The sequence below is a fragment of the Diabrotica virgifera genome, chromosome 6 (genome assembly GCF_917563875.1).
Source record: "Diabrotica virgifera virgifera chromosome 6, PGI_DIABVI_V3a".
Lineage (NCBI taxonomy): Eukaryota > Metazoa > Arthropoda > Insecta > Coleoptera > Chrysomelidae > Diabrotica > Diabrotica virgifera.
Window position 1 is genome coordinate 3665435 of NC_065448.1, and position 14495 is coordinate 3679929.

Consider the following 14495-nt stretch of genomic DNA (forward strand, 5'->3'; position numbering starts at 1 on the left):
GACTTTCAAAATAATAATTTTTAACTGAGTTATTAAGCCTTGAAAATGGTAATTTTCGCATTTTTCAAATTTTAAATTGCGTATAACTCGAGAACAATACATTTTACAAAAAAATCACAAAAGACCTCTTTTGCTCCGAATGACCCAAATTAATGATGTTAAAAAAATGTCCGAAGTGAATTTTTTTTGTGAATTTGTTTAAAAAAATTGTTTAAACAATTTTTCGATTACGGTACAACCTGACACCCTGTGGATTCGTTATGAGGACCTCTTTTTGAGTAAGTTTGTGCAAAAGAATCGAACTGGAATAATTTACCTAACGGTGGCGACGATACAGCCTGGACTATAAATATCACGATTTGAACATAATATACAGTAACATTTAATTTCTAGAATCGGTTGTTTGTGTGAATCAACTTTTACTAAATGGTATTGGGAAGAGTATACTTAACTAGTTGGAGTCTACTTTTACTAGTAAATGTTGAATAAAAATTCATTTTATATTTATAATCAACTTTTACTAAAACCAGCCGTTTGAGTCGACTCGAACTAGGAAAAGTCAACTCCAACTTGAACTGTAACATACAGTGCGGTGGAATAAGTGTTGCCCCCCCTGTTAACTTGTTTATTTTAAGAATATAAGCAAAACGCTCGGACAGGTCGATTTTTAAACTAACCATAGTATATTATAGCATCAACGTTTCGAACTTTACGCGATCCCTCTTCAGGTGACAGCCATAACTTTGATTTTTTTAAATGGTAAAGTACATCATGTGACACCTCATTTAACAGCTTTTGAAATACTGATTTCAAAAATGTATAATACTTTAATCCTTTTTGAGATCGTAGGCGCAAAATTTCGGTCGAACACTTTTTAAACGCATTTATTTTTTTCGAATTCTGAGAAAACTAATAAGTATTTTTGAAAAATTTAAACTCATAATGAAAGATTATATTATTACCGAGGGCTGACAGTCCCTTAGAATAAACAAAAAGTTTCTTTGAATGATATATTTGAAATTAAAAATCACACTAAATTTTCTCTTGTTTTCACCACTGTGACTTATTAAAATAAACATTATAGGAGTTCTCAGGGACTTTGGACCATCGAAAATACTGTAATATTTCATTCTGCGTTTAAATTTTTTAAAAATATTTATTAGTTTTTTCAGGATTCGAAAAAAAATGATTGCATTTAGAAAGAATTCGACCGAAATTTTGCGCCTACGCTCTCAAACAGAATTAAAGTATTATACATTTTTCAAATCAGTATTTTAAGAGCTTTTAAATGAGGTGTCACATGATGTACTTTCCCATTTAAAAAAATCAAAGTTATGGCTGTCACCTGAAGAGGGATCGCGTAAAGTTCGAAACGTTGATGCTATAATATACTTGGTTAGTTTAAAAATCGACCTGTCCGAGCGTTTTGCTTATATTCTTAAAATAAACAAGTGAACAGGGGGGGCAACACTTATTCCACCGCACTGTAATAGTATATACAATTGGTGTAGAATGTAAACATACAACCCCGTGACGTCACGAGGCGTTTTGGGGTGGCTGGTATAAGTTGAATTTTTAGTCGTCTTTAAGGGCCAAACGAAAGACAAACAAAACTTTTTTATCTTTGATACAGGTCTAAGTTATGTTCTATTGTGATTTATACCATTTTTTTCCAATTTAAAATTTTATGCAAGTTCCCTATTGTTTGTTTCCCATTGCCTCTCCACATTTCTGCTTGATTCTATTAAGAATTACTTAAGAAGTAGCTTGAGCTTGAGAGAGTGGCTCATGAGACTAATTGGTCTAAAGTCTTTACATGTAACATTTTACTCTCGTAATGTAGAAGACAAGAATTATCTCACCAGAAACGTTAAGACCGTTGTGCAATCGGCGGAAAATAACTTTTACTATAATAAACCAAAAAAAAAAATTTAATCTCTAACGTTTAGTCGCTATTTCACAGCAATTATGTAAATAGCTTATAACACACACATATAATTAGCATAATGATTTGGTTACAGTTGGAGAACGCCAATTGCAGCGTCGTCAAACCGCTGGAGGACTTCAGAAAAAAGTACATTGGAGGCGCCAAGAACGAGAAGAAGAAATTCGAGAAACAGACCGCCAAGTTCTGCCAAAACCAAGAGAGGTACTTGAACTTGACGACAAAAAAGACGAATTCGCTGCAAGAGGTGAGTGATTTTTAATAATATGTGTATTAGGTAATCTAATAGACTAAGAGCCGAGATAGGTAAAATTTGCTAATCATTTTAGGCCCCGTAAGAGTCTACAGGGTGTTTCAAAAAAAGGTAACGCCATCTCTAGGATAGGTAAAAAAGTGACAAAATAATTGGGGTGTGCTTAGTAAAAAATTTTTGTAACGCCATCCGTTTTCAAGATACAAGGCCTTACCTTATACTCCAGGCTGTGGGTGAAAAATAGGTCGATTTCAGGATATAATTCAGGAATTTTTGAAACCTATCAGGTGTTGTAAAGGACGATGCCAGGAATAACTTCTACTAAAATGTAACCAAAAATATTGTGAGCTTTTTTTTTATTGCGATTTTCAAATGCTAAATTTGCTTAAAGATTTTTAATTTTGCAGCTTAGGATATTGATTTTAGAGAAAAACTTTTTAATAGAAAGTTGTAATAAAATAAAATACCTACAATTTGAGCTATGGTAAGTTTAATTTCGTTTATTGGTTATTGCATAACAGCCTGCGAAAGATCCAAAATGGCCGTTTTTTACAATTGCGTTATTTATTGTACAAATAATTTTTTTTATTTTTTAAAGCTTTAAAATGAAGATCTTTCAATTCCAAACATAAAAAAAATTGTAAGGCCGGATTAACGAATTTGTTGCTTAGATATTATAAATTGTTTATCCCAAGAGGTCAAATGTCGAAGGCTATAACTTTTTGAAAAAAAAATCGTAGAGAGTTGGTGAAACATCCAGTCTCATTCTAAAGAGTTATATTTTCATATTTTGATGTAAATAAATGCGTAAAACATTTTTAAACTTCTAATTTTTGGGTTTGAAAATGAGGGGGCAAATTTCGTTATAAACATTTAGAGCTGAATAGGCCCTGTACATCCTATGGGTTTCTAACTTACAGATTATTGTTGCTGAGCACGAAACGAAGATTTATAAAAAAATAAAAATTTTCTACAACCAACTGAAACCGAGATAATTGTTTCTTTTTTCTTAAATCGTAGTGTCTTTATTTATAACAATTAAGAAATTATTTTACAGTCATTGACTAAAGAAAGACTTTTATTATCTTAAAATAAAAATTATTGTAAAATATAGTTACATTTAATTATTCAAAATTATTTTTAAAATCGGTGCTTCTGTGAGCGGCCGAATTTTGCAAATCGCCCGGCTCGCTTCAAATCCGCGCACTCGGAAAATTTTTACGTAACTTGTATTAAATTTTGACCGAAAACAATTTAATAATATTACCATTACCATTACAATATACAGTCTATTTACCACTGTATTTGTTTTTCTTGATAAACTTTTATATGTAAAGTATGTTTCTGAAGAAATAGTATTACAAAAATGATACATATAATAGGTATATGAAATATATAACTATATTTTTAATTTTTTCATTGTTATATAAATATAATAACAATAATGTTACTTCTTATTATACAATATAAAACTTTTTCTTCTTGTAGTGACTATCCGTTTTGGATGTTGGCGACCATCAGGCAATCGTTACTTGCACACTAAATCGGTACTGCTGCTCTAAAAAGATTTGTAGTTGTGTTGAACGACGTACGTAAATTTAGCAAGGTAATCCTTCGCCTTCCTGGTTCTCAGTTTCCAAATGGGGTTTGCCAAATTGCCATGATAGTCGCCAACATCCAAAACGGATAGTCACTACAAGAAGAAAAAGTTTTATATTGTATAATAAGAAGTAACATTATTGTTATTATATTTATATAACAATGAAAAAATTAAAAATATAGTTATATATTTCATATATATGTATCATTTTTGTAATATTATTTCTTCAGAAATGAGATTTCACATATAAAAGTTTATCAAGAAAAACAAATACAGTGGTAAATAGACTGTATATTGTAATGGTAATGGTAATATTATTAAATTGTTTTCGGTAAAAATTTAATACAAGTTACGTAAAAATTTTCCGAGCGCGCGGATTTGAAGAGAGCCGGGCGATTTGCAAAATTCGGCCGCTCGCAAAAGTACCGATTTTAAAAATAATTTTTAATAATTGAATGTAACTATATTTTATAATAATTTTTATTTTAAGATAATATAAGTCTTTCTTTAGTCAATGTTTGTAAAATAATTTCTTAATTGTTATAAATAAAGGCACTACGATTTAAGAAAAAAGAAACAATTATCTCGGCTTCAGTTGGTTGTAATTTTTTTTTATTTTTTATAAGTCTTCGTTTCGTCTTCAGCAACAATAATCTGTAAGTTAGACTCATAGGATGTACAGGGCCGCTTCAGCTCTAAATGTTTATAACGAAATTTGTCCCCTTATTTTCAAACCCAAAAATTAGAGGTTTAAAAATGTTTTACGCATTTATTTACATCAGAATATGAAAATATAACTCTTTAGAAGGAGATTGGATGTTTCACCAACTCTCTACGATTTTTTTTCAAAAAGTTATAGCCTTCGACATTTGACCTCTTGGAATAAACAATTTATAATATCTAAGCAACAAATTCGTTAATCCGGCCTTACAATTTTTTTTATGTTTGGAATTGAAAGATCTTCATTTTAAAGCTTTAAAAAATGAAAAAAAAAAATTATTTGTACAATAAATAACGCAATTGTAAAAAACGGCCATGTTGGACTTTCGCAGGCTGTTATGCAATAACCAATAAACGAAATTAAACTTAACATAGCTCAAATTGTAGGTATTTTATTTTACTACAACTTTCTATTAAAAAGTTTTTCTCTAAAATTGCAAAGATCTCATCTCATCTTCTAATTTTCCATCCCGGCTTATGATTACCCCCAAATACTTATATCTGTCTACCTGTTTCTTGCCATCTACTTCTATTTCATGTTTTCTTTTTTCTTCCAATTATCATTGTTTTTGATTTTTCTTTGTTTATTTTCATGTTTCTGATTTTTAGCTCTTCATACAATATGTTTATATTTTCTTGTAATTGTTTTTCTTGTATTCTATTCTATAAGTTATAGACTCTTCATCATCATCGTCATTCAACCCGGATCTATCCACTGCTGGATATAGGTCTCCCTCAGTCTTTTCCATGTATGTATTGCTGTTTTGTGCTATTCGATCCCCGTTTTATGTCATCAGACCATCTTGTTGGCGGACAAATAACAGCAAATCTTACCTATGCCGGCTCTTGGTCTATACGTCTATAATATGTGTATTATGTAGCTAACTGGAGAAAGTTTTCTGTTTTGTTTGTTTATTGTTCGAGCCAATTAGTCAGGAAATCTATTTATAATTTGATATGGTGGATTTTATTAGCAGAGACAACAGTTTCAGTAGGTAAAAGTACGGGAAGGTGCGACATAAATAAATAGAAATCTGTAAATTCGTAGTTTTTTAGTACTTTTTATTTATATACGAGGACGATGTGAAAAGTTCTCACTTCTAGGTAGTGCAAAAGGGCTATTTTTGACCCTTTCGAGGGACATGTCTCAGGCCCAGGGTCAACTAGAGAGCAAAAAAATATTAAATAAAAATAAGTCATATATTCCTAGCATTTGGGCCATATTAGACGAATGATTCATGCGTCACTAGTATTTAAAAAATCTCTTAAATGCGGTCCAAGATAACCTCGTTAAATTTATGTTTTCACTGAACAATCCTTTTATGAAATACGCAAGGTGCAGTGTATGTGTTTTACACTTTTTTTCTAATCGAACACGTTTACATTATTTATATACTGATAAGTAATATTGACACACGTTAATAAAAGTAATATTTGTATTTGTTTTTCTCTTTCGTTATGGTTTAGAATAATTTCTTTCTGGTTTACGTTATTTAGATATGTTTTAGTAGAATGATAAGATGTCCAAGTAACCACTTCCTTTATTATTTCAATTTTGACTGAAAATACCACGGTATCATGTCATAATCGGTAAATATGGATATTACATAATCGGCTTCTTTCTGTTATCATTACTAATCGTCGGTGGTTAGTTTCAGTTGATTACTCGCAAAAACTATGTCAATTCTTAGTCTTTAATGTAAGGTATGCTTTATTGTCAAAAAATTTTAACAATTTGTGGACAAAGCTTATACAAAATAAAAAATACAATAAAAAACAAAAAATAGTAAAAAACTACAAACAAAACAAAAACAGAAACAGACACCAAGTAAATGGCGTGAGTTATACTACTTAATATAATTTTACAGTTATTAAGTACACATTAAAAAATTAAAAATTTTGCAAACAATAAGTATACAACGTCAGAGCAAAAAGAAGGCAAACGAGGAAAGGGCAAAGGGAAAGTAAATCAAAAGTTCTATGCCGCTGCAAATATGTACACAAGTACTCGAAAGTAATAATCCTACAAGTCAATTTGCTGAATTCAAATCGTTTATAAAAAAGTCATTCACTGTATAAAAAGCTTTCTCCAGCAAATAAGCTTTCAAGGCCTTGCGAAAAGCGGGAAATGCTGCAATAGATTTGATGTTAGATGGCAGGTGATTGTACATTTTTCTCGAATTGTATAGTATAGAGCACTTAACCAGCTCAGACCGTGGGGTTGGCAGATAAAGATTATGATCCATGTTTCTAAGGGGATAGTTATGAGTGGGTCTCTCTGGACCTTCTGATGCATGTTTGCGGATTAAACAAACGGATTCAAAAACAAACAAAGAAGGAAGAGTTAATATTTTAAATTTTTTAAAGAATTCTTGGCAATGAACTCTGCTATTGAGTCTCAGGGAGTAACGAAGAGCTCTCTTTTGTAGTTTAAAAATACGCTCAAATTGAGTCGCACAACACGTACCCCAGAATGGAAGGGCGTACCGAAGATGAGACTCAAAAAGGGCATAATAAACGGTCCTAGATGTTGACAAATTCATTTCCGTAGCAACTGATCTTAGCGCAAAACAAGCAGAACTTAATTTTTTGTGTAAGGCATCAATGTGCAAGTTCCATTTTAGAGACTTATCCACAATAAGCCCTAAGAACTTCACCGATTCAACTACCTCTAGACTGTTGTTATTAAGTACTAAAGGTTGCATCATACTGTTGTAAGGTAGGACTTTGGTTTTAGAAACGTTAAATAACAGGAGATTCGAATCGCACCACGATTTAATGGTGACTAGGTCTGTAGCTATGGTATTGCGAAGATCCATAATATCCGTGTTACTCCAAGTAATACTAGTATCATCTGCAAAGAGACATATTTTACCTGTAATGTTCAGACTAGAGATGTCATTTATGTATATCAGAAACAATATAGGGCCTAGAACTGAACCCTGAGGTACCCCACATTCTAATGGCATGCAAGAAGACGTGTTCGTGTCAACCCTCACAAACTGACTTCTTTTATTAAGATATGATTTAAGCCATTTAAGAGCATTTCCCCTAAATCCATAGTGCTGTAATTTGTCAGTCAAGATGTTATGGTTTACACAATCGAATGCTTTAGAGAAATCACAGAAAATTGTTGCTGTAGAGTGATGGTTGTTTAGACTGGAGTAAACATGATCGAAAAGGAAGAACATAGCATCATTCGTGCATTTGTCACTCAGGAATCCAAATTGATATGGAGTAAGCAATTTGTATTTCAACAGAAAAGATAAGATTCTTTTTTTTACCAGACTTTCAATTATCTTCGACAACGTGGGCAGGAGTGCAATAGGGCGATAATTCGAAGCAAGATCTTTATCGCCTCCTTTATGTATAGGAATAATTATCGCTGTCTTAAGGCAGCTTGGAAAAACTCCAGTTTCGAATGACCTGTTTATTAAGGTAGTAAGATGGTTTAAAGTGCAATCAGGTAGAGCAGAAAACATTTTAAGAGTGAGGCCATCAGTCCCAGATGACGATTTATTTTTAATGGCATTTATTGTAGAGCGTAGTTCACCTAATACTATGGGTGTAAAAAAGAAACTATTTACATTCCTATGAGAAAGATATGAAATCGGATCCTGAGAAGGAGGTATAGTATTTGTTAAATTTTTTGCCACATTTACAAAGTAATTGTTCAGGGTCTTAGTAGAAGTCGGGATTGTGGTGGGAGAAGAAGTCTTATCTCTCAGTTCATTTACGATAGACCACGTTTCCTTAGCAACATTACCTGATTTAGCCAGCCTCGCATTGTAATAAATTTCCTTGGCGGCTTTTATGGCTTTATGGTAAATTTTCTTGTAAAGCCTAACGTAATCATGGAAGGATATGTTGTCCGAGAATTTTTTTAGGTACGATAATGAACGCATGTTCTTTGCAGATATACGTAGACCTCTAGTTGACCAGGGTTTACGATGTTTAGTTTTGATGGGCCTAAGAGGAAAGGATTCGTATGCCACATGTTCTGAAACTATTTTCTTGTTGCATTGTAATCATCATCATTCTCTTTGCCTTATCCCTATGAGGGGTCGGCTTCCCTAATTGCATTTCTCCACACACTTCTATCCTGGGTCATATCAATATTAATCCCCTTTACCAACATGTCCTGCCTAATCGTCTCCCCCCACGTCTTCTTTGGTCTTCCTCTCCTACTCCTTCCAGGAATTTGCACTTCAGCTACTCTTCGTATTGGTGATTAACGTCTCGACGTTGAACATGACCAAACCATCTTAACCTCTGCTCTCTCATTTTGGCATCAATTGGTGCCACACCTAATAGAGACTTCCCCTAATATACTCATTTTTAATTTTATCCTTTCTTGTCACTCCACTCATCCATCTAAGCATTCTCATCTCCGCCACATGCATTCGTTGTTCCTCTTTCTTTTTCACTGCCCAACATTCAGTTTCGTACATCATAGCCGGTATTATGGCTGTTTTATAGAATTTTCCTTTCAGCTTCATTGGAACTTTTCTGTCACACAACACACCACTCGCTTCCTTCCACTTCATCCATCCAGCCCTAATTCTACTGCATACATCTCCATCTATTTCTCCATTACTCTGTAATACCGATCCCATGTACTTAAAACTATTGCTTTTTACAATCAGTTCACCATCCAAAGATACCATTTTATTTGTAGTAACTCCATCTTTAAATGAACATTCCAAATACTCTGTCTTTGTCCTACTAAGTTTTAAACCTGTTTCCTCCAGAGCTCGTGTCCACTGTTCCAGTTTTTGTTCTAAGTCTCTTTCACTATTTCCTACTAACCCGACATCATCAGTGTACATTAAGCACTATGGAATGTTACCCTGTAGTTTCGCTGTTATCTGGTCCAAAACTAATGAGAATAAATACGGATTAAGCACCGAGCCTTGGTGCAATCCTACTTTCACATGAAATTTATCAGTCTCTCCCACACCTGTCTTAACACTAGTCGTTACTCCCTCATACATATCCCTCACAATCTTTACATATGCACCAGGGACTCCTTCCTTATTGAGTGCCCACCACAGAATCTCTTGAGGAACTCTATCATATGCTTTCTCAAGATCAATGAATACCATATGAGCGTTTGTTTCTTTACTCCTGTATTTTTCCATCAACTGCCTTATAATGAAAATTGCGTCTGTTGTTGATCTGCCCTGCTTAAAGCCAAATTGATTCTCGGATATGTCGGTCTCTTCACGTATACGTCTATCAATTACTCTCTCCCATATTTTTATGGTGTGGCTAAGCAGTTTTATAGCCCTGTAGTTTGTACACTGCTGTATATCTCCCTTGTTTTTGTAGACAGGTACTAGTATACTGCTTCTCCATTCGTCTGGCATTTGTCCAACTTCCATAATTCTATTAAATAAACCTGCTAGCCACCTTATTCCTGTATCTCCCAATGCTTTCCATACTTCCCCAGGAATATCATCTGGTCCTACCGCTTTTCCTTTCTTTATTTTTTGAAGCGCTTGAGCCATTTCCTCGTTTGTTATTTTGGTGACCATTGCTGCTACTGTCTCCGTTGGCTCCACAGGCTGTCTGTCAAATTCTTCATTTAATTTCTTGTTGCATTGTAATACTGTGCATAATTTTTAATGGGAATTAACCACAATTTACAACGTTTTTTAGCAAATAAATGACCCAAAAAGCTTTTATCACGGCTCATTTTAAAGATTTTTTAATAAATTAACCGATTTTTTAATGTGTTGATAAAGGATAAAGAGTTTATCCTCTTCTTGTCTGGCCTGACAACTCAAAGAGGGTCTTAGCCGCATTTACGATCGACCTTCATATACGATTTTGTGCTTCCATCTCCCATCATCCTTCGATGTTTTCCTGGGACGGTCTACTCATATTCTACCATCTGATCTTTCCACATGACCTTCCCATCTTATTTGGCTAGCTTTTATACAATGTCTTCCCATGTTTTCACTACCATTCAGTCATCTTCTCTTCTTCTTCGCGTCTTCTCCAATCTCCTGTTATTTCGTCTCTTTGGGGCCAAATATCCTGTTAATCTTTATTCCAACGACGAGTCACTTATTTTATTTCCTTTTTGACTGAGGGTTTAGTTTAGGTGTTGCCTAGTTTAGCATTTTAATCCCGATCATTATTTTTATTTCATGTTTTGGAGCCGATTTACACCGTTGGTCTATCATCTTCAGGATTTTCTGTTGGGGAATACATTGAGAAATAGATATTTTATAACTCATTAACTAGGTAGCAATGATGGATATTCATATTCGTTAGTAATTTTGCGTTAATTTTACTGCGGGTATGTTGCCAAACTGACTTAATTATCGTCCCCTATGATAATTTACGTATTTCATATACCTAGATAATATTATATTATGCCATGAATATATTAATATTTATATGAATTTTTTAATGTTGATTATGCGAGAACCACCAGGATGCGTTCGAATAGACAACGGAACCACCAATTATATAAACATGGAACGAGGAGTGCGTCAAGGGTGCATTCTGTCCCCTCTATTATTTAATGTCTATGCCGAACATATCATCAGAGCTTCTCTTGAAGATCGCCCTGAAGGTGCCAGAGTCAATGGAATCATCATTAACAATGTAAGATATGCCGATGACACCGTAGTATTAGCGGAAACAGAAGACCAAAAATATTGATGAACCTGTTATCAGAAGAAAGTCACGGGCTGGGCTTGGACATTAACTTTTCCAAAAACAAAATCATGGCACTCCACAAGAACCCCCATGAACAAATTATACCCAACATACAAATAATTGGTATCACCCTTCAGAGTTCCTAAAGCTTCATATACCTGGGCAAAGAGCTAAATAGTCAGCTAGACCATTCAAAAGAAATAAGAAGACTAATTGAAATAGTAAGGGTGGTTTCATGAACAAGCGTAAAATGCTCTGTAACCCCAAGCTATCAGTCACAATAAGATTGAGAACACTGAAATGTTATGTGTGGTCACTATTACTATATGGCTGTGAGACCTGGACATTAAAACTGTATGACGTCAACAAACTGAATTCATTCGAAATGTGGTGTACCGCCGAATGCTAAGAATAAGCTGGACCAGCAGAACTAGGAGTGAAAAAGTACTGAAAGGAATGAACACACGTCCTCATCTGGTCAATACAATCAAAATAAAGTCATTATATCTAGGACACATAATGCGCCATAGGGATTTTGAGCAGCTCCAGGTAATATTAGATTGTAAACTCGAAGGTAAAAGGGGTATAAGAAGAAAGAAAAAATCCTGGCTCCGAAACATCAGAGATTGGACCCACACAACACGGAATGACTTAAGAGGAAACAGTAGCGTAGCGATCAACAGGTAGCGAAAACGCGTTCCAAGATTGCGGCTGTAATTTTGAATATTTTTTCGAGATATTTGGCACACGTATTCGTAATATAATAAAGAATGGCGGTACAGAGCCCAATTTGAAAAATATATTAATATGTGGAAATTACTCTGTAATTAAATACAATATTAAAAAAACGAGCCTGTACCGCCATTAAACCTTCCGTTACTCGCGCACGGTGCAGAAGACCGGGTCCAAAAATATGGGTCAGCAATATTTGAAAAAAATTTTTTTTTGCAAAATTGTGTACAATTATATTATTTAATGAATATATGATCATATAATTGTGTAAATATGCGTTTGTGTCAACATTATATTACTTTAACAAAAAGTAATTTTGTTAATCATCATCTTCATACATTTCCTCGTCAGTCGATACTTCCTCAAATAATTTTAATAATCTTTGCTTCTCCTTCTCGTAATCCATATCTAAATATAAATAAACAAATATATAAACATTAAAAATAAGAAAAAGACCTTAAATTACCTGACTAATTAAAACTTCTTCTTCTTCTTAACGTGCCCTATCAAGTCCCCTTGACGTTGGCGATTAACATGGCGAAACTGTCTCTGTCTCGAGCTATTCTAAATAGGTGTTCTGCTTTCTTTATTCCTGTCCACTCCCGGATATTCTTCAACCAAGAGGCCTGCTTTCTACCAATTCCTCTGCGTCCTTCGATTTTACCCATCATAATAAGTTGAAGAATATTATACCGGTCTCCCCTTACTACGTGTCCAAAATAGGCCATCTTTCTATATTTGATGTTATCAAGCAGCTCGCGGGTAGCATTTGCTCTCTTAAGGACTGCCACATTTGTCAGCATAGCCGTCCATGGTATTTTCAGAATACGTCTGTGCAGCCACATTTCAAAGGCCTCCAAACGGTTAATGGTGGATATTTTTAATGTCCATGCTTCGACACCATACAAGAGGACTGACCAAATGTAGCATTTAATCATGCGCTTTCGAAGTTGAAGTTGCAAGGTATCATTACAGAAGAATGACCTCATTTTTAAAAATGTCGTGCGGGCTATCTCGATTCTACATTTTATCTCTTTATCTGGATCTAGTTGTTCAGTAATATGGCAACCAAGATATTTAAAACTGGGTACTCTTTGAATCATATGACCATCAACATATAACCGTGAATCTTGATGGGCCAAACGGCTAAATACCATGTACTTTGTTTTTGAACAGTTTATATTTAGGCCAAACTCTCTTCCCACTCTGTCAATGGCATTTAAAAGGTGTTGTAATCCATTCATATCATCACTTAAAATAACTGTATCGTCTGCATATCTGATTGTATTTATCAGAATTCCATTAACCTTCACACCCCATTCCAAATTATGCAGCGCTTCCTTAAATATTCTATCTGAATACAAATTGAACAACAGTGGGGACAGTATACAACCCTGTCTGACGCCTCTTTGTATTTTGCATATTTCTGTTGATTTTCCATTTATGCAAGCTGTCGCTGTTTGACGCCAGTATAATTTTTCTATGATTCGTACATCTTGACTATCAACTCCTTTATCCTTTAGTATTTTAATTAATTTGTGATGTTGTACTCGATCAAAGGCCTTCTCATAGTCAATAAATACAGCAAAGACGTCTTTCCTTTGATCTCGGCATTTCTGCAATAACACATTTAGTGCAAAGAGTGCGTCCCGGGTTCCCAGTCCATTTCTGAAGCCAAATTTTGTTTCATCCTGGTCTTCTTCACATTTATCTCTGATTCTACTGTGGATGATACGTAGAAAGATTTTCAAGGTGTGGCTCATAAGGCTTATCATTCTATAGTCGCTACAGTTTTTCGGACGTTGTTTTTTTGGTAGGGTTATGAATTCGGACTTTAACCAATCTTCAGGGATATCACCAGTCGAATAAACATCATTGAAAAGTTTGACTAGTATTCCAATGTTTTCCTCATTTATGAGCTTTAACATTTCTGTAGGTATGTTGTCGGGACCAACGGCTTTATTGTTTTTTGCCAATTTTATAGCATGTTGTATTTCTGATTTTAGTATTTCTGGTCCTTCACCTTCATCTAAAGTGTCCAGTTCTTCGGGTCTATCATCATTATACAGTTCATTTATATAATTATACCAGGTAGTTCGGATTTCGTGTTCGTCTATTATCATTTTTCCCGAAACTTACTACTTTTAATTACCTGACTAATTAATAGGTCTTGCCTAATAATAAAAGTACAATACTCTTTTTTACACTGCACTTGGACTTCACACACAGTTGACTGATGACTGAAGAGGTATATGCAGCAGCAATTGAAAATATGCACTACAATCAGAGTTACAGGCAGTTATTTAGAGGCCCGGTCTCATACACCGTGTGCGAGTAACGGAGGATTAAGAAGAACAAAAAAATACACTTTCTTCAAATAAACTTTTTTATCCGATGCCTAGATTTTGTGTCATTTTGGAACTACTAATGAAATAAAAAATTTTAGTAGTTCCAGATTTATCATCCAACAGATGACCAATGGCATCAATTAGAAATTATCAGAAATCGGTAATAATAAAAATATAAGCCAACTATTAGACGGAGAGGCAGCGCTGAAAAATCTATTTGAATTT

The 14495-nt window shown here is 34.1% G+C and overlaps 1 protein-coding gene across 2 annotated transcripts in view; it reads left to right on the top strand.

The window, feature by feature from the left end:
* LOC114326341 (rho GTPase-activating protein 26) overlaps nucleotides 1–14495 on the top strand; it is a 111885-nt gene that overhangs the window by 28407 nt on the left and 68983 nt on the right. For both annotated transcript variants that reach the window (XM_050654212.1, XM_050654213.1), the window contains exon 3: nucleotides 2022–2192. In XM_050654212.1, coding sequence (XP_050510169.1) covers nucleotides 2022–2192 — 171 coding nt within the window. The remainder of the gene's footprint in view (nucleotides 1–2021; nucleotides 2193–14495) is intronic.